This window comes from Trachurus trachurus (genome assembly GCF_905171665.1).
Source record: "Trachurus trachurus genome assembly, chromosome: 22".
Classification (NCBI taxonomy): Eukaryota; Metazoa; Chordata; class Actinopteri; order Carangiformes; family Carangidae; genus Trachurus; species Trachurus trachurus.
Genome location: NC_139907.1, coordinates 25033162 through 25054487, shown reverse-complemented (window position 1 = coordinate 25054487; position 21326 = coordinate 25033162). Strand labels below are relative to the sequence as shown.

The 21326-nt window shown below is 44.3% G+C and overlaps 1 protein-coding gene across 3 annotated transcripts in view; it reads right to left on the bottom strand.

Moving 5' to 3' along the window:
* LOC311005305 (pleckstrin homology domain-containing family G member 3-like) overlaps nt 1–21326 on the bottom strand; it is a 38427-nt gene that overhangs the window by 6081 nt on the left and 11020 nt on the right. For all 3 annotated transcript variants that reach the window (XM_083997675.1, XM_083997674.1, XM_083997673.1), the window contains exons 3-14: nt 10593–11164; nt 7064–7164; nt 4819–4888; nt 4698–4744; nt 4441–4591; nt 3102–3233; nt 2523–2705; nt 2228–2320; nt 1844–1930; nt 1720–1750; nt 1381–1482; nt 854–897 (exon numbers count right to left, since the gene is read on the bottom strand). In XM_083997675.1, coding sequence (XP_083853801.1) covers nt 854–897; nt 1381–1482; nt 1720–1750; nt 1844–1930; nt 2228–2320; nt 2523–2705; nt 3102–3233; nt 4441–4591; nt 4698–4744; nt 4819–4888; nt 7064–7164; nt 10593–11164 — 1613 coding nt within the window. The remainder of the gene's footprint in view (nt 1–853; nt 898–1380; nt 1483–1719; nt 1751–1843; nt 1931–2227; nt 2321–2522; nt 2706–3101; nt 3234–4440; nt 4592–4697; nt 4745–4818; nt 4889–7063; nt 7165–10592; nt 11165–21326) is intronic.

Below are 21326 nucleotides of genomic sequence, written 5' to 3'. Positions count from 1 at the left end.
GAGAACAAAGATAAAGAAGAGGAGGAGAAACAAACAAAGGAGAATGTCAGTGACTCTGGAAAAAAAGGATGTCCACATCAAATGTTACAGGACAAAACAAGCTGGATGCCACATGCATCTTGTACAATCATGGTCAGCACATAATCTCTGCCTCCATAAGGACTGAGTGGGGCAGCAGTTAGCGATGCCAGACTTAAGGGAGGCCTTGTGATTAGATAAATACCAATTAGAAACATCTTCCTCTCAGAGGCTCAAACTGGACATGATGCAATTAGCCAGGATGTGATGACCCACTCCCTCACAAGAGATGGGGAGGTTGACATGATCATTGCGTCTTCATTTCATTGGTTCGAAAAATTGATCTGCACCGGGAGCAGAGGAGAAATGGGGACAAGAATACGGAGGTTTTCTCTTTCATAACGGCCAATTAGAATAGATGAGAGCAGGAAGACGTGCAGATCAGAGGGTCAGGCTGAATCTGACTATTGAAAAGAGCTTGTGTATGACAAAGCCTTGGACAAATGTGCCATATAATTAACTTCATTATGGGTGAGGCCAGTGGAGTGGGAGTGTGTGTGTGTGTGTGTGTGTGTGTGTGTGTGTGTGTGTGTGTGTGTGTGTGTGTGTGTGTGTGTGTGTGTGTGTGTGTGTGTGTCTTTTGATCTGATTTCCAGGTGCCTTTGAGGGAGAACAAAAGCAGAGGTGCAGTGGAGATGTGGGAAGCTCAGTCACAAAATAACCTTGGTTGGGGGGCCGGGGGACCACGATCAATGTGAACAACTCAACAAATCTGCCAAAAATCCTCCTCTAACACTCAGTCACACACACACACACACACATTTAAATCCCCCACCAGGTACCAACCTTTTGTGCTCCTTATGATTTGTTTCGCAGGTTCTGAAAAGAGAGAAATTGAAAAAGGTCAACTAAGAAAACTTATTTTTATACCAATATTAATCATTTAAATAATTAATAAATCTACATTTCCTTCAAATATAAATCTTAGGGATAGGGATAGTTCAACATTTGGGCAAAATGGCTCATTGCCATAATCCCTATAGTCTTTTTGTTACCATAAATTGTCTGTGCAAGCTATTTTTAGAACGGCGGAGCAGAGCCACGAGCTGCTCAGAGCTACGCTACGGAGGCTAATCAGATGTTTTGGTTTCCCTCATCAAACTCATCAAATACACAATCCAACAACTCCAAAAACGCTCTCATGGACAAGTTGTGACCTGCACATTCACCACCATTATGGCAATGGGCCGATTTGCCAAAATGTTGAACTATCCCTTTAACATTACACCCCATCACTACACCAACAGACACAGAGAACAATGTGTAACTTGACAGATCTTGGAGAGGGTGTGAGGCTTTTACCCGATCTCCTTCTCCCCTTTCGTCCCCCAAGATGGAAGTCGTCCACCTGGCATGGCTCAGCTCTCTTCAGCCTCTCAGGACTGTAGTGGTACTTCCCTGGATCTGGGTGGTGGAAGGACAACGTCATCACACTCAGAGCCGCAATTACCAAAACAATTTCACCCACACGGATGGATGAGTGATGGGCTACACCTTCCTGGTAAATTAAACAGCTTTCTATATTCTTTTTAGTGAGAATGAAGCACCCTTCTCTTTTTTCTAAGCAGCATCTTTGGTTTCTATGGAAACCGGCCAATTGGTCTTTGTGTAACTGAAAGTTAGGTTACTGGTAACACTTACAGTTTGAATTGTCCAGGATGGCTTCCTTTGCCTTTAAACACAGAGACGGGGTGTTTTAATAAACAGTTAGTGCGTCGTTAGCGGCTGAAGGAGAAACGACCGTTTGAGGGATGATGTTGTTTACCTTCTGAGGGACGATGGTGTTGTGGTTCTCCAGAATGAGCCTCTTAATGTGATGGGCCCAGAGACGCTTCTCCTCCACTGACTTGGCCTTGAACAAAAAGCACTTGTCATTTAGAAAGTCATTTGAGTTAATCCAGCAGACACAAGCATGCATACAGAGCAGAGGCTACAGTGGAAACCAGAGAGGATAACGTGTTTGTTAACCCAGAAAATGTAGCATTAGAATCAAAAGAAAGAATCTAATTCCTTTTCATCGCAGCAAGTATTTTAAAAAGATTTAAAAAATAGAAAAATAAATGTATTGAAACATGTTTTAATGGGGTCACAAGCAGCTGTGTTCTGATGCTCCTCGTGTTGTGTAACTGTTACAGGTGGTCACGTTTACCTGCACTGTATGGGGCTGCTTAGGATGCTTGAAGTGGATGACACTGAAGAGCAGGGGATCCTTGGCACTGTCAAGCAGCATTAGGGTAGAGCACTGCAACCGCAACGAACGAGGAGATGTAACTGAGGCTTCACACACTACAACGTGTTATCTTAGGAAAACTATGTCTTATGATCATGTGTATTTTAAGAAGATAATGGTCTTATTTGGCTTTCTGGCTTTCAAATATCACCTGTATTTCTTTTAACTATTAAAATTGCTAATCAATGAGAAAGAAAAATGTGAAAAAACATACTGAGATGTGGGTCTTGTAGACATAGTGTTCCCCTCTTTTCTTGGTAATGAGGAGCATCCTTTCGAAGAGGAAGAGTGTACGGGTGTTCTTGGCCCTCAGGACATGAAAGGTGCCTTCCAGCACCAGCTCTCCATAGGTGGTCAGGTCAGGACCCTTCCAGTTGATCAGAAGAGACTGTATCTCCTGCAGATGCACATGAAAGGACACACCCCCATCCACACACTGTCAGACATGTTCCTTCAGCATGAAAGAATATAAATGCCAGCTTTTTATTTGTAATCATTATACAACACCCGCATAGAGAAAACTGTGAACAGGCCACTCTGCTGCTGACCCAAACCATGGAAATCGTTAAAAAAGCGACAGCCTTCACCTCAGCACTGAGGGTGAGGACTAACAGGTGAGTAGATCAAACTGTGAGGGCTCATGGATCTGCTTTGGCCCAACACGTCATTGAATATTTGGCTCTTTAGAATGAATGTTTATGTGAGTATGAGTATGGTGAAGAAATCGGCTGAAAGTCTCTTGAATCTGTGTGTGAGTGTGTAACTCAGTATCACTTCATGCCTCACATCTGACCTGCACTCTGACAGCATGTTCATGTCTCCTCTTCATATCGTTGATGTACCAGGCCACTCCTGTCATGGTGTCGATGGCTTCCTGAACCACCTCAGCGCCCTCCTCGTCCGGGTCAAAGTGCTTTGCGATTTCCTTTAAAAACAGATGAGGGACAGTAGAAAGAATGTTAGTACATATCAATCTTTTAAGGATTTTGGTAACAGCATTAGTTAAAGTCCCCCTCCCGCGACCCTTTTTGGTTATTTTAAAACATTCTCTGTGGTCTTTAAATTATGATTATGAAGTTTTTAGCCAAAATCACAAAACCTGTGCCATTTCCTAGGGCTCTCCTTCTGCACAGCACCAGCAGCTCATTAGCAATGCACCTCTGAAGGGTGGGCGGAGACTGCGCTGCCCCGCCCAGCCACCTCCTCGGCCTCGCTCGCTGACAGCTGGACATTGTACAATTACCGATTCAGCGCGTTTAACGTAAAACTGCACACTGGGATTCGAACCCAGACTGGAATAAGTCCTTGCTCACGGTGCAAGCTGCTCTACCAGGTGAACTATACCTGTTATACCTTGACAGCCGCACCGAGCTGTCAAGCATTTCACCTCTGAGCCAGATGCAGAGCGGGGCGGGAGCTTGTAGCACTAGTGCCCTCCCCTGGAGCTGTGACACGTCAGCTCCAGTCTCCCTGAAACTGCCAGTTTGAGTCTGCCATTGGTTCACAGCAATTTGAAGGCAGAAAAACTCAGAAATGCAATTTTGCACTTCCTTTTCTGCTGATATGTGCTCTAACACAAGAAAAATGCCACAGGAACATGTGAAAAGCACGAAAAACACGATTTTCATGGGAGGGGGTCTTTAAGCATTAATAAATTCTGAATTCTTCATTTATAATGCATGAATACTCATTAGTATGTAGTTTATAAATACAGTCAGTGCTTATCAATGATGAGTTAAACATTTTTAACTGTGTTTATAAACTACATACTAATGAGTATTCATGTGCTATAAATGATAAACTCAGTATTTAATGTTTAACTAATGCTTAATAGTGTGTATTTTATTATAAAGTGTTACTGGGATTTTTTTTTCCATGAATGTACTGCTTTTACCCTGTAAAAACACTACACAGTTCCTGGCCTCTCTAGGCTCTTAATAATGACTCAAATTATAAGGACCGGAAAAGGGAGAATCACCCTTTATCAGCGCTCACAGGCATCGTGCAGTAACACGCAGCCACAAAATGACATTTCTTATTCATAGCCCAGGATAGCAGAGAACTTCTCCTTTATAATTGTAATAAGATGCAAGGTATTGATGAAACAACGTGACCACCAGGATGTTGTGTACCTGCAGCAGCAGGTGATATTTCAGGATCCTCTGAACTGGCTTCAGCAGGTAGGAGCCCAAAGGGAGGGAGCGCTTCAGAGCAGCCTGTCGATCCCTGAAGAACTTGGCTAAAGTTTTGCTCCTCATGCAGTCGGTCAGTGCAGCCACCGAGCTGGAGGACGGCACACAATGACATTTATCAGCTCACTGAAGCATGTTACGTCATATATCAGCGGCAAAAGGTTATTTCAAAGCGTGCATGTTTTCTTGCTACTTACTTGGGATAATTGGTGCAGTACTGGGTGTAGATTTCAAAGTATTCGCTCTGAGGGAGACAGACGGGCACATCAGTGGTGTTTATTTCCTGGTATCGACAGACGGTAGGACAGTTCTACTCACCTTATCTACAAAGCACCTCGCAATGGCCACAGGGTCATTCTCACACATGTCCAACGACTGCAACAGTTCACTGAAATACACAACAGAACAAGTGCAATGTTACTTGATCAACTAAAAGATAAAGGCTCTAGAGTTCATTGTTTTATTTCCTGTGTGTCCCATAAGACTTCTGGGCTGACAGTTTGACATTATGTGAGAAAACTGGGTTTCTTATCCACAAAATGACTAATTCTAATAAACTGAAATGACTGTAAACTCTTTGCTGCTTTTTGAGAGATGTGTGGCTGGAGGAATACACAGACCTACTAAGCAGCTTGTCTCCTTAGAGGCCTCGAGGATCTGAGACACCGTCCCAATCTCCCAGCCTGATCATGCTGACTGTAATCTGCTGGTGTGTTTTTGGGATGTAATCTTCATTTTATATTGTCTTCTTTATTCATTTTTATGTTTATTATGTTGTACATTATTGTGTGTCTGTGTGTGTTGTTTTCTGTAGCATGCCGTTTCAACTTTCCTTGATAATCCTGTTTGCATGATTTCATTATGTTTTAAGGGGCCATTAAAAATTCTCTACAGTGTTAGCCGACATCCTAAACTAATATCCATGTCTACGAAAACAGAAGTGAAACCACAAAAGGGAAGAAGAAAAAAGGAATAATAATTAGTGGCTGCCATTGATAAATCAATAGTAATATTTTCTTCCTGGTATTGACTTGCCCCGAGTGCCCTGCCTTGGATTGGCTACCACTAGAGGGCAGCATACTGTTAAACAAGAACCATGTGTCCTTTTTCAGACTAGGCATGAAAGGACATGCATTTGATTTCTCTTTCTCTTTCAAAGAGAAGATTTACTCTGCACTAACTGCACGGTGTTTTAACGCTTCACACAGTGTGACATCACATCAACAGCATGTGCATGACTGAGGGAGGACATATGAAGACGAAAAGGTCACTGTGGAAAAAAACCTACACATTGCAACACATGCAAGATTTTCACCTGATTCATTCATCACACTGCATTCCATAATCTAGATCGAAGACTGCGTGACTTGCCTGTAACTACGTGTAGATGTGTCAAAATATAATGATTCAGTGAAGAAAACAATGGTGTTGAGATCTGTTTCAGATATAAGGTTGATATGTGTTCACTGCTTTGTCAACAATATTTGATGTTGAGGACCCTGCAGAAAGACTTTCTGTCAAAGCAGAAATGTATTTGATTAATTCTATATCATATGTGAGTCAAATGGACACTTTCAGACCAGTGAGATGTCGTGGGTTAGCCACAGTTTAATTACAAACTGTGCCGTAGAGCAGCTGATTTTCATGATCCCTGTGGGACTGCATGATATGAGATGAGTGGATCTGTTATTTTGTGTAAATGTCCCCAAAGGAACACTAATCTGGTTTGCTGTGGGCAGCCTCCTGCAAAACTGGCACAACTCACCAGCAACATGTGGTACCTATTCCCCGGCTGGCACAAACATTTCTCCACCAAAAAACTAGAAAAGTAATAAAAGTCTCTAACGCAATATTCACCGTCAACTTAAAGGAGGCACAAGCTCTCACTGTGACAAGAAGAAAAAGCCTCATCTCGTTGAAAAGGGCCAAAAAAAAATGACTCTCTGGATCCAAAATCTGTCAAAAATCTCTCTTGTACAGCCTGATAGAATTTCATTAAAAAAAAGTAATAAGATTCAAACCGTCCCCATTTGCGGTTGAGAGCTGTACGACGGCCTCGGCATTAGCAGGGAGGCTCCTCGCTGTGAGAGGGGAGAGGAATGTGTGTCAAGCGGCGTGGTCGGCAACCAGCGCTTGCTGACATAAGATGATTGAATGCAAAACTAACTGCACCGCCACTTCCTTGGCTCTCAGAGTATTTACTGTAGCGTTGCTCCATTGTTCCTCCCTGCACAAGCTCAAGCTGCACGAGTCGGTGAAGTGAAGGAAATATTAGCGGCAAATGAAAGAAAAAGCAGTGAGGAGTGATGTTTTCTTTAAATTCCTTAAGGTTTTCCATCACTGAGTGACAGTATAACATTTCACATATTAAATACATGCATGAAAACATTCTTTGGAATTGCACCAATAAATGAATAAATTACCACAGCCTTGTCTGCTGTGCTGCAACTCAATTATCTATTGTCTTTTTCATGATCATACAAAAAATTGACCATGTGTGAACTAGCTGATCACTGTATGTGTGTGTGTGTGTGTGTGTTTTGTGTGCATGGTAACAACGTACCTGTTGAACTCATAGATGTCCTCTATGTTTCCAAACAGGGCACATACTTGCTCCGGCCGTATGGGGAGGTTGCTCATGTCGATGATGTGAGCCAAATAGTCCTGAAAAACAATAAATACAGCTTGTGTCAATATTTGTTGACATCTGCAGACACGACCATCACTCTGGCACTAACACATTCTTACCAGTAGAGGGAGCAGGTACATAGAGAAACTACATTCTCCCAGCTATGCTTCTTATATCCTCTGATGAGTTATCTGTTCTGTCCTGACATGTGATATAATGTCATGTCATGTTCATACACAGGGGTTTTTTGTGTTAAAAAAAATCTTTAATTCACAAGTTAGTTATGTAATGCTTAAAGGATCCTTTTATGGATTTGTTCCACTGACTAGAGGCCAGTGTGACTTGTCTGGAAGAGGCTCTGTTGCACCCAGGCCTTAAGCATCAGCAGCACAGCCTGTTCCCCTCTCCGCCTGGACCCCTGGAGTATTCACAAGTAGATAAAAATATCTTAAAAACCCAGTAGTCAAATATGCCAACATCTGGACCACTGCCCCTCCGTCTTGGTAAAAAAAAAAGCACACAAACAACTCCAAAACAAGTAGAGGAGCAAGTTAACGAGAGACAAACACACACGCACTCCGTGACTCCTCCAGTAACAGCTTGTGCGCACACCCTGCCTCCCAGATGATGTGGTGCAAAACACACACTCACACAACATAGAAAGCCTGCCGGGCAGCCCAGATTAAGAGTAGAGTCATCACATCGCACTACTGAACGAGCTGCAGCCGCTCATGGATGAGGAATTCCAGCGCAGTGAGAGCAACGCTGACATGCAGTCAGCAGGGCGTCTCACAGTCTCCTATGGACAAACTCGCCACTGGTGTTACACCACGCACACACGTGACCTTTAGCATAGCGTGAGAGGTTTAATGCGATGTATGCAGTCTCGCTTCAGTGCCACAGGCTGGGCTTCATATAAGAACGAGCGCTTTGCTTTCTGTGGGACAAAGTGGTCAGAAACAAAACAAAAAGCACTAAACCGGAGGAGGGACACGCTGGACCGGTGTCTTTTCTGAATCCCATCAGCACAATCCACATTCTTGTTTGAACTGTACTTCTGGGTGTGTTCGGGCCAGGTGTTGAGTTTGATTCAGACATGTGAGACCAGCTGGGTCAGACAGCTGTTCTAATTCCACTGATAGACAGTCAGTCAGTCAGTCAACACTGAGAGAGCAAACTCAACGTAAACCCGACAGCTGTCTGAGAGTTCAGTGTCAATATCAAGGGGAAGTTTTGAATCAGTTTGCTGAAATAACAACGGACGAGGTTCGCGCGTCTCCGTCAGACCGACGGCTTGGTGTGAAATTAGAAATGAGCGGCATGGAATCTCTCTGATTGAAGCCATACTGTAATCATAAAAGGACACATCTGCACTGCGCTGCGTTCCCACAGAGCAGTGGATGGAAGAGCCAACTTGCTCTCCTTTCATTTATGTTATTCTCCAGTTGGTGCAAAAAAACCGAGGTGTTTGTATTGGCCCGGGAGCGGCCTGAGAAATCAGACCAGGCCAGAGCGGGGGGGGCGGAGCAGGCAGGACTGCTGCTGCTGCCCCCGTCAACCAAAATACTTTAAAGCAGGGCTCTTCAACAATGTTCAGGCCAAGGACCCCCAAACTAATGGAGGTATGAAGCAGGGACCCCTACTTTATGTTATTATAAAATTGTGTATTGTATTAAACTATTAACATATCCTAGATTCAAATACTAAGCTATTCAAACAATACACAGGTTCATATATTCATGGTGTTATTTTAAAGTCACAGTGAGTTAGGGTGGCCGTGCCACTGACATTTATAAACATACCTTCTTATATGAACAATGTCTGTCATGCATACAAGCTATTCTAATTAACGTTTTTATTTAAAGAGACCCACAGGAGTTTGCTTTTGGTTATAAAAGAGTCTCATATTAATGTGGATGAATCTATGTTACCCACACTTGTTAATGGATCCATTTTCGATAAATATAGTTTTGTCTTTATAGTTATTTTGATATTATTATTTAGTGGTCGACTCGCCCAGCATTTCCCGGTTTCCCGGACGCTGCCCGGCGGGTCATGGGAATAACGCCGCCAGATCGCTAGTTGACATTGTTTATGCTCGGAACTACGACGGTATCTGATCGTCTTCGAACCTCCGACTTTTGTTCTTGATTAATGAAAACATTCTTGGCAAATACTTTCACTTTTGTCCGTCTTGCGATGGCCCAAGAATTTCACAGTGCGCACGGAGGCTCATGGGAAATGTAGTGTGAAAACACTTTGCTTTCCGAAACTCCTCGTAGTCCCTTTAAGCATAAATGTGGAAACAAAATTATTAATCAATCAAAAATTTCATGACCCCCTGCAGTACCTCCGCGGACTAAGGGGTCACGGACCCCCTGTTGAAGACCTCTGCTTTAAAGTCCTGGAAGCGTTTGTCTGAAAGCAAGGTCGTTATTCAAACTGCGATGCGGGCGACGCTCCCTCCCTCCCTCCGCCAGACGCCAGCGCGGCCGGGGGACAAGGTGAGGAGAGGTGCTCGCTGGTTTACTGCCAGTCAGCCTCAGAAACGTGTTAAAGACATTACCAACAGCGCAGCCCAGACCGTTTGACAGCGGCGCGCCTCCTGTTTCTACACGAGACCACAGAAGATTGAAAGCCGAGTTTCTCGGTCTGGAAGTGGTTTCTAGACTACAAAAGGTGAGTGATAAGATGTAAGTGGTCTGTTGAGTAGTAAAACCATCCCTCTGCCTATTTTCCACGCTTCACATCTCTGAGATGAGGCCTCTGCTATCTCTGACTATGATCTTAGAGCCCAAAGTTTTTCCTGCCATGAAAGACATGCGTTGTGTTCCACTTCTCGGCTGCGTTTGAACTCCAGATACGAGCGCGGTCCATAATCGTAGGGCTACAGGCTGTAAACTTTCACTGCACTGTAAATATACGGTATGGTTTATACAAAACACTACAAGCCCAGCCGATCATAAACTCCACAGCCCGCATCTCTACGGAGGAGAGATCTATAAACAAAGCGCACAATTGCCAGATGGAAGGCATGCATTCTTGTGGACTGACCCGCTTGTTTAGAAAGCAGGAAATCAGAGTGGATCCTGGTGATGAAAAGAAAAAAGAAAAATCCACAGTGGATATTTTATTATTACAAGTACCAGACTCATTTGTAGCCACAAACAGCTGCTTGGAACACAGCAGACATTATCTGCCCTCCACTGCCGTTTGTGCTCAACTCCCCTATTTTGGCTCCTGGCTGGCCAAATTCACTAAATCACCTCCTCCTAGAGTGCTGCAGACATTAAGTCATAGCTGCACATTAATCCAAGTCAAACATGTGCTTTAAATACACAGAATGCTGCTGATTTACTCTCTATAATATCAACGATTGGCTCGCAGTGAATAGTTGGCTGGGAGTGAAAACACCGACTGTAAATGGAAAAATGAAGCTCGAGTAACAGTCAGCAAAACTCACCTCCACGATGCTGCGCAGGTCCTTCACATACATGCGCTCCGTCTCGATGATCTCCATGACGACGCGGTCCACGTAGGTCAGCTTCGGGTTGGGTGCCATGGCGTCGGTGACGACGGGCGAGGCCGGGGGGATGCGAGGTGCCACGGCGCTTCCCGTCCTCCCGTTGGAGGCGGCGTTGTTGTTGTTCCACTGGCGGCCGATCAGCCGGGGCTCCAGCTGATCCTGCCAGCGGCTCCCGGAGCTGAGGAGGGTGGGACTGCGGTCTCCAGCCTGCTCTCCGGTACCCTCGGCCGCCGGGCTCAGCTCCAAGTCTATGTCCTCCTCCTCCTCCTCCTCCTCCTCGCACGGTACGGGCGGGGTGGTCGAGGAAGGAAGAGCGACGTTGCTTCCGAAGAGGCTGCGGCTGTCGCGGGACGAGCCGGAGGACAGGGTGGACACCAGGCTCACTGGACGTTCGCCCTCTCCGGCGTCCGGCGGCTCCGCGCACAGCCGGCTGTAACAGTCTGGGCCCGAGTCGGTGTCCACCTGGTCATGTTCACCGGTGAAGAGGGGCGAGGACAGTTGAAGAGATTCTGGGACAGGTGAGACAAACACACAGGTATCAGGATTTGACAATGTAGGTTGAACACCTCATTCTGAAAAACTCAAAACTAGTTTTTTTAATCTATTGAGGAATCTCTCTTACTTTGTGTGCTTTATTCAAGCAGAGTCAATAATCTTATTTACACAGCTGCATACATAACCTGTCTTTTACTAGTGGCTACTCCACTGCTGCACAGCAGGACTTACATTAACTTGAGATGAAAATGCCAAATACATTTTCACATTTGCAGTTTTCAGGGCAAAAAGTCAGAGTATTAGGCTTCTCCTACAGTGCTGCTTTACTGTACTTTTTGTCTGTTATCCTTGTTGTCATTGTGTACAAGGCCAGATTCTCTTTCAACAAATTAAAAATCTGCCATTTTTACATACTTTTCTATAATGCTATAAACTTAAAACCAGATGTGCTTCTGAATTGTCTTAATGGTTGTCTTCCTTCACCAAATGGAAACAGAACTGCAAGGCTGCATGACTGCATTAAGATTTCAGATTAATACAATGCTGCACATGCTCAGGCTGCATTAAACTAGACAGCTATCCAAGAGTCAATGAAAGACAGGGACTGAAACACAGAGGAGTGGTTTACAGTAAAAGGCTTTGCTCAAATCATTACTGACATGTCCTAATTGCAACACTGCAAATTCTATGGAAAACCCAGCCATTTCCTCTTGTTCTCCTGACTGCTGAAGGCCGGGCCTTGGAAAAACAGAGAGGGAGAAATGATGGGAAGAAAAAAAAAAAAATCAGGGGAGGGGAACGGGAGCTTTGTTTATATGTCTTCATTGAGCTCCGTCTGAATTTAAGAGAAATGGAATCCGTACTCAGTTTCACATCCTTCCTGGCCAGATGGGGGAATTTTCCTCACAAACCGTTTTCCCAAATATATGAAGTCATGCTGGTGTGAGAATAGGGCACCGAGTGGCAACCGTGCACAGAGCTCCGTTTCCTTAAATATTTTGTAGGCCACCGAGGTCACATCCATTTAGCTCAGCTAAAGAAATGGAGCTTTGTAATGTAATTCAACTTCAACAGACTAATAAATGGAATCCAACGAGGCGTAAACCACCATTAAGCTAAATATTGAGTGAAATCATTCAAGTGCTCCTTATCCCCAGTTTGGCAGTAGCACACAGAGTTTAGCGTTGATGGCCAACAGATGGAGCTTGTGTCATCAGCCTGAATTACACCAGCGCTGACAAGCTTTAAGCTAAACATCAGCATTCATCGTCATTACATGAACAATGAGTGGTGGACTGGGCAGCCCACAGCTGATAACAAAACCTGATACTGCAGAAAGGCTTTAGGGGCTGTGGTTAAACTGAATCACTCTTATCAAGCAACGCTTATAGTTTTATAGAGTTTTATGGATAAAAACCTGTTCTTCTGCACTTCTCGGAATAAAACATCATATTACACAAGAAATATATTACACATGGGAGCATCATCCAGCCCAGAGTGAGTGATTATTCATTTTTGTGAAAAGTGCAACATGCAGCTGGATCAAGTAAAAAACAAAAAAAAAACACACACACACACAGATACACACACACCTCTTGGCATCTTTCAACTTTCCATGAGTCAGTGCTGAGCTCATGAGAGTCTTGTTCACGCTGCACTACTCGCCCCACCATCCCAGCTCAACAACGCAATTCCCATGCATAACCTCAGAGGGAGAAACGGATGAGCTGGCAGCCAGGAGCTGACCACTAGAGAAAACTCTGTTTACGCTCCGTGACAAATCACAGGGTTGATGGTGTCAAAGGAGTGTAATGGGAGGCCACTACGCTCCGTACACCACTGTGAATTAGAACGAGGCATCCACTTCCTCCACCGCTTCTTGTCTTAACTTTTGGTTTGGGAGTTTTTTTTTCTCCCCCGTATCTGGCATGTGAAACTCCCTTCCTCCTCCTCCTCCTCCTCCTCCTCCTCCTCCTCCTCCTCCTCCTCCCACCCAATATCCCTCTATTATAAAGCTGCAGACTGCAATCCATGCCAAGGCAAAAGGAGGGGGCAGCACAATGTGGAGAGAAAAAATCAACTCAGTTTCCACACTCGTACTTAGTTTACCATCGCTCTGAATCACTTGAAAACATCCTGATGCTCATTTGAAGTGGTGTGACAAGGACAGCTGTGAGTCGACATGTTGAGACTCCATCCTGCACTTGACTCCAGAACCAGGTCGGCTCCCGTACCACAGCTTTGATTGACCACTTCAGACACTGACTCTTACATGTGGACATTATCTGTGGCTGATACCACACACACCACATGTTGTTGGTGGAAGGCGGCCGTGGTGGAACAGCCAACGACTCTGTTGAAACAGGCTTGTGCGAAAGGGAATGCAAATGACCTGGTCAACATGCAGGTCTGAGATAAGCCAGGGTACACGGGCCGGTGTCATGATGCAGTGCACGGTTTTTTGCACTGGACAAAGATGACTTGTGTTGTGTCCTCTGTGACTCCTGCACTGTCGTTGCTGTTCTCTCAGTATACTAAGTAAGGGACCATCATCATCATCGTACATCAGACGGTGTAAAAGCAGAGTGTCTGCTCTCGCTCGGTGCCACCGAGTCTCTTCAGCATCTGCGAACATTTATCACTAATCTCTGAGGGATCCGTAGCCACTGTGGCAAGGCCGTGCCCATTACTGTGCCTCCCACTTGTCAGATGTGGAGGACTGTCAAGTGTCTGGTATCAAATTTACGTTTCCCAAAAACACACATGCACATTTTCACTCAAATAAAGCTCCACTATACCAGATCGACCCTTGTACGTTTTCCTATAACAGTAAAAGTGGTTATTCTTATACAATAAATATGATCTAAGAATACTTTTCTCTCTCTCAGCTGACATGGTTTGCCTCTGCTGCTTCTACTGCTGCTGCCCTGTTCAGACACTGTTCAGAGTCATTGCCTACATAGTAATTTGTGAAAATGAATACACTTACTAAACTATATATCATCATACTTTCAAGCAATTTTCATTTCAGAAAATGGGACTGATGACAGATAACAGCTGCTTTACAACAATTTGTTACCATTAACTTTATTGGTAGGAAAAATACATCTTGGAATGTATGCCTTTAAGCCCAAATGCCAGTGATGTTTTGGCAATAACTGCAGGGAAAGGCCTGTAAAACACAACCACTGTTAAAAAAAAAAAAATAAGAAAATAAGGGAGGCAATGAACAGTACACACATCGGAGTACTGAACCATCTGTTTTCTGTACAACTACCGTTGGCTGAAGCTGCCAGATGCAAACTCATGTTTTCCATGTATTTGGAATAAATGAGGTTTTATTGATACTGATCCAATTATTAATCACCATTTACAAACATTAGAGTGTTTCCGGCAGGCTGAGGATTTACTTGTGATGGTGGGTGGTGGTGCAGTGTAGCTACAAATTATAGCTGTTCCATAAACTCTCACATGCAGACGGCAGATGTTAGAATTGATCGATGTTCCCTGAATGCCTCCCATGCAGACCATCAGCGAAGGCTAGTGAGATGGCTGGACACAGAAAAGCCTCTGCTCCCCACCCAATTTCTGCAGCATGACATCCATGACAGCTGTGAGGCCAACAATTATTTTCTTTGAAAATAGTGAAATAAGATGTTGTTTTTGAGGGAAACTCATGCAAAACCGCTGATGCGCGTTCCCGTCAGGAGCAGTGGTGAATGTGCAGGTAACAACGTCCATGAGAGCGTTTTGGAGTTGTTGGAATGTGTATTTGATGAGTTTGATGAGGGAAACTAAGAAATCCCATAAGCCTCCGTAGCGTAGCTCTGAGCAGCTCACGACTCTGCTCCGCTGTTCTAAAAAAAGCTTGCAACGACAATAAAGGTAACAAACCTACTGCTAAGACTATAGGGATTATGGCAATGGGCCAATTTGCCAAAATGTTGAACTATCTCTTTAAATAGAAATCGAGTGATTATATCCCGACAAATCACCTGAGAAGATTGCACTGTAGATTTTAGACAGTAAGGACAGTGAAAAAATACAAAATGCGGTTACAAGTGTGTCTCTACAGATGTGTCTCAGTCAGGACACTCTCACTATACTCAATGTGGATTTCTCTCACAGCCATACATTAACTGGTACCTTTGCTACTGCTGATAGGTTGGCCCTATCTGAATACACAAATCTGATTGAAACACTTTGACGTAACAGCGTGCAGACCATCTGGCGGGTCTGATTTGAGAAACAAATCTAATTTGCCTGCAGTCTGAACAATGACAATGAGTTTGACGTTAATATAGCCGTCAGAAAAACACGCTACCGTCGATAAAGGGAAGTGATAAGATCAGAGACACTCTGTTTGGACGATTTGGTGCAGGCCCTCAGCTGGAACTGGTTCTCATCGATTCCCATCTGTATCTGTGAAGTGTTAGGGTTCTCTCACATGTCACAGGAGTTTCATTTACATCGACATCTTGCAGAAAAGTATGTATGAGATGTAACTACAATCATTTATAAAAGTACATCTCTCATGCCTCGTCCATCCCCACAGCTCAGTGGACTGACCTGTTAAAGCATACCTTTAAAGGGATAGTTCAACATTTTGGCAAATTGGCCCATTGCCATAATCCCTTTAGTCATAGCAGTAGGTTTGTTACCTTTAATTGTCGGTGCAAGCTATTTTTAGAATGGCGGAGCAGAGCTGCGAGCTGCAGAGGCTAAAGGAATTTCTTGCTTTCCCTCATCAAACTCATCAAATACACAATCCAACAACTCCAAAACACTCTGGTGGACAAGTTTTGACCTGCACATTCACCACGCTATGAGATAATAACTGAACGTTAAGACGGAACGTTGCGAAACAGAGTTGTTTTCGAGGCAAATGCATAGACTCCTTGCCGAAAAACTGCCCCTGTAGGGAATGCGCATCAGCTCGCGGCTCGGCTCCACCGTTCTAAAAATAGCTTGCACCGAAAATGCCAAAATGTTGATCTACCCCTTTAACAGAATAGTTGTGGCAATGGTTTTGTACAGTTAAATATATGGTGCAGAGTTCAATTTCCATTTCAGCCCAAGCCACGGGTTTTCCCATTCCGCACACCACAATGTCACATCAAGAACAACACCTGAACAGAACACAACACTCCCCTTTGTCTCAGGGCTACGACGTCAGTACAGTTGTTAACTTGTAGACATAACCATTAACCAAGTCAAGGCTACAGAGACAGTGTAGTATTACAGTTCAGACAGCCTCTTAACCTCAATAACTCACAGCGGCTTCTCAATGAAAATCATCACAACAACGTCGTTTTAATAATGAGAGGAGGATCACTCTGGTCAGATACTTGTGTGTGAACAGGTTGGTAATGTTGTGACTGACAGAAAAATGGCTGGAATTCCAGAAAAAAAACTCTCAGCCCCTCATTGTAATTCTCTGAATTCCAGTTTCCTGCCTGTTAAGCCGAGGTTAACATTTACAGACAAAGGTGTGTTAATGCTACAAGCATGACCTTCCTCTTCTCTTTTGTTGCCTCCCCGGGTCCAAATCCCCTGGACAGAGGCTCGCGTTAATGCAGTCCCACTGTATACGTTAATACAAACAACCACGTCAGGTTAATGTTACGTGATTTAAAATTAAGAAAATGACAAATAATAAAAGCCAAAGTGCAGGGCTGCTGATTTGATGTGAAACGTGTGAGTGTGAGGGGTATGGAAGAAGCCCCCGGGGGGAATAAAAAGGCAGACAGGACACTCACTGACTGAGGGGCTCGGTGACTAATCAGTCTAGAGCGAATAATCTAAAGTCTGCACTTCCACTTCAGCGTGAGCTTATCAGACGGCTAACAATGCAGACAGTTCATAAAGTTTTCTGCCTCTGACATCATGGTTGGACTGCCATGCAGTGCCTAATAAGGTGGTGGAAGAGGTGAACAAAAACTCTGAAATGAATGCCCCAGCACCTGGTTATTAACTCGCCTAAAAGGCTACAGAGAGGATCTCCGTCTGGCTGACGCTGTCGGTCTACGGGACGTAAAGCATTCTGTTCCACAGAAAATAGTTTGGCTTACGTAATGACTATTTTTAAATGTTTGGTCTCAGAAAAATATGTTCTTGAAATAAGCTCCGTGGATACGATCTGGTATGTAAAATAGCCCAATATCGTCATCCTCAGTGATAACCAGATAAGCCACAGCATGCAACTGTGATGTTGGTGGTTGGTTGCAAAATCCTGTCATGATATGGCTTGTAGCTCCTTCAGCTTTTCATGCAAAACCAGCCTCTATGCAGATAACCATGCAAATCCTAACCCAGGAAACAACCTGTAACCTGTACGTCACTGTAGACAGCCTGTCCCACTCGCATTTGACACTGTCAACAACAGGATGGACACATTCAGTTGTTAGGATACAGTGTATTGCATAACATAATGTCTACTTGACTTCAGGTATTAGGAAACAAAAGAGATACAAACAATGGTGATAACAGTGAGTCATGATGATTATGGTGTTCCGCACATGATGGAAAATGTAACAAACGTTGAAAATAGATCATAATTACCAGTTTGGCCAAATGGTATGTCTAAGATATTTCTTTAAAGCAACACTATATAAACTGACTTATTTTTGGAATTCATACATATTCTAATGTGTCAGTCCTGACATACCTTAGAGATGGCAGTGATGAGAGTCGTCCACTAAAGCAGCAGGAGGCCTCAAACAACAAGGTGTCAAACTCCAGGATTGTGTCTCTACCACCTCTTTCCCAGCTCCTCTCTAACCTCCAACCTCCTGTGGCCAGACTTTTGATATGATGAATGATGAGTGTGCCCTGCTCAGTGAGTGAGGTGTGCCTCACCGGGAAGCTACTTCCCGGAGAGGGCACACCTATCTCCGCTCTACTTTCCAGGACCTCTGAATTTGCCTGTGAGACTCTAAAAATACATGAAAAGCTTGTGTCGGTGTACGGCGCTGTTTGGCTTGTGGCCTTTTGTCCTCCAACCAAATGGATGGCAAAGAAAACAGGAACAGCAACACCTTGATCTGCGTTCAGAAAGAAAATACTTCACCCTCCAGGGTCTATCATCATGCCAGCGTGATCAGATCATGTGACGTTCTTGACAATGACAGATAATATGATAGTTTTGGGATGGGCAGGCTTTGCATTCCTTTTAATATATTTGTCAGTTTTTTTTTGTCATTTTACAAAGCAGAAAAAGTGGCAGCTGATACAACTGTGATTTTGTGGATTTTGATATGTTTTAATATGTTAAAGGGATAGTTCACCCTAGAATGATATTTCGCTCATTATCTACTCACCCTCATGTTGACTAAGGGCTGGAAGAATTATCAGAGTCCACCGTCCCTTCTCTGAGTTACAGGGGGTCTTGGCGTAGCAGTGCATTTCAATGCAACGGTTGCAAAGGGACACCAGAGCTCTTCGTAAAAAAACACACACAAAAAAACATCCAAATACCTCCATGATGCTCGTATGTAATGTCCGTCTTGTGCTGAAGCCCCAAATTGCGTAATTGTCCTGAAAAAAATTAAATAAGTCTATATTTTAAGCTTGTTTGTAGCGGAAGCTTCTCGAAGCTCCTCTTCCTGGTCCGTCCAAATCTCGCGTGATTTGCGCCGGCGTCAGTGCGGTTACTGCGAATCACGCGAGATTTGGACGGACCAGGAAGAGGAGCTTCGAGAAGCTTCCGCTACAAACAAGCTTAAAATATAGACTTATTTAATTTTTTTCGGGACAATTACGCAATTTGGGGCTTCAGCACAAGAACTCAGAGAAGGGACGGTGGACTCTGATAATTCTTCCAGCCCTTAGTCAACATGAGGGTGAGTAGATAATGAGCGAAATATCATTCTAGGGTGAACTATCCCTTTAATAAAGTAGGTTAAAGTGAAAAAATTATTGTCAGATCATATAGGTTATTAAAAAAAGAGACCAAACATGGATATGGCAAACATTTCTTATGTGGTATATAAACGCAAAATCAAAAGTTTATTCAAAAACGGCCAAAATAGGCTCAGACCCCTAAAGAGTTAAAGCAAGCTGCTCTCAGACCTCACATCAGAGAATGACTTTGTCTCTGCTCCTCTCAAGCACCTCGGTTCCTCAAACTATTTGCTGCCTTCGGCACGTCTGCCTCTTGCATCAGTGTTAAGCAATATTCACAGAGTAGAAAACAAACAGTAAGAGTAAGAGTGACTGCATCACAGACCGATCAGCCCACAGAACAAAACAAGCCCCGGCCTGCTCAATCAGTAACCTGACACGGCTGCTCCTTTCTTGATTCATACTGACTCACGTATCAAACAGTGATGAATCTGAGCTCAGCGTACAATGAATGAATCACATCTCAGGCCACCTGTGATATTTCTCCAGACACCGGCTTGATTGTACCTGCGTGATCTGTGACGATTAAGTCATAAAACTGTGGAATATTAGTAACTTCAGTGCTCTTCTTCAGCACAGTGAGTCAGCCCTTGTTCCTCAGGTGCCTGGTACTGTCTTGGCAGCTTCATCTCCTTGGGCCAAACAGGATGCTTTTTCTTTCTGTTTTACAAGCTCTGGTAAAGGATGAGTCTACAACGGCTGTCTCCTCACCTCAGTACATTGATTTCACAACTTTTCTTATTACAACACCCTCGTTTTCTTCGAATTCACAGTTATAAACACACTTTCTTGTTTTTCTGTTGCTGAGGTTTCCACTGGCCACAGGAAGAACTTTCACCTCCCACATTAACACATTTAACAAGGTGGAAAATACAAGTTCCTAACTGGCTGATTAGTATGTTCACTCACAAGCAAAGGGGGAAAAAAAAAAAAAAACACAACAACTTTTAAGTGGCTCTCGAGGCGACTGCTAATCTGCTAGCGTATCTTTCAGAGCCAAGGGCGCAGTGTGTGACCTCGTCTCTTTTTGGGGGATAAAGAGCAAATCATGTTTTGCACTATACGTCTTAATAAAACCCTTCCGCTCCTCAGCATCCACTCTGGACTTCCTTCTTCAGCGCCCCTCCATGTCCTCTGTTGGATGACAGTGGGGGTAGTCCTGAGCTGATCCCCATGGGAAAAGCTCCTCCCCACCTGGCAACGGTGAAAAGCTGCCCCCCCCCCCCCCCCCCCCCCCCCCCAGGAGGGCAGGAGGCACAAGCATAAAGGGTGCCTCTGAGGATTAAGCCCCGAGTCTTCACAGACCATTATCAAACAGCGTGAGTCAGAACACCGGTGATTAGACACCGACGGCCTGGATTGATTCCTTATCCCTTGATAGAAAGAAGAATTTCGGTCACTTGACGTTTTTTTTCTGCTTTGAACCGACCTTTATAGGTGCAAACACGGTTTCATTTACATCTGTGTTTGGCCACTCGACTGGTTTTTAATGCTGCGTTAATAATTAACCTGGAAGTGGGTAAATAAGCCGCCGCTGGACGAGAGACTAGAGCACACACACGCACAAACTCAACCTGCATTCCACACTGACAGTCAAGGTCAAAATGTTGTGCTGCCTGGGAAGTTTCTGGGGGGAATTCTGCCGTTTAAAAGCGAAAGCGAAGGACGTTAGGATGTTTCCCTGGAACACACCAGGAAAGAGATCTACATAACAAACTGTTACTGAAAAGAAAAGTTGAGCAACTCTTGCAAAAATACTCCCAGGAAAGCACAGTGAAACCATCAGTGTTTGTAATTTTGACCCTTATGGTACACGCAGAGACAGCAAAGGCCAGAACCCCCTCACCAAGCATTTGGAGTGACATGTTTCAGAGATACAGGATTATCAGTGTAGCAAAAGTACAAAACTCAAACTCAAAAAGCTCAGATTTAATCCTATAAACCTCCCCTGTGGTTGACCCTGGCTCTTAAAGGATCCAGCCGTGCCAAATGACCTCAGTGCATAGGCATGTGATGATCCACTTAGGAAGCTCCTCCATCAACAAGCCCACCTCCCCCTGCCCCCCCCACCAAGAACCCTTCAGGCACTCGCAACACACAGCCAGCCCTGGATCTATTCACAACTGGCATTTCCTCCGGACAACACGCACCATCTGGGCCCCCGAGGTGTGAGTCCATTGTAAACTTTACCACCGGCCTGACAGTCTACAGCACAACTGCTGTCCTGTTAGCGCCTCTCTGCAGAGTCCACACACACACACTCACACACACACA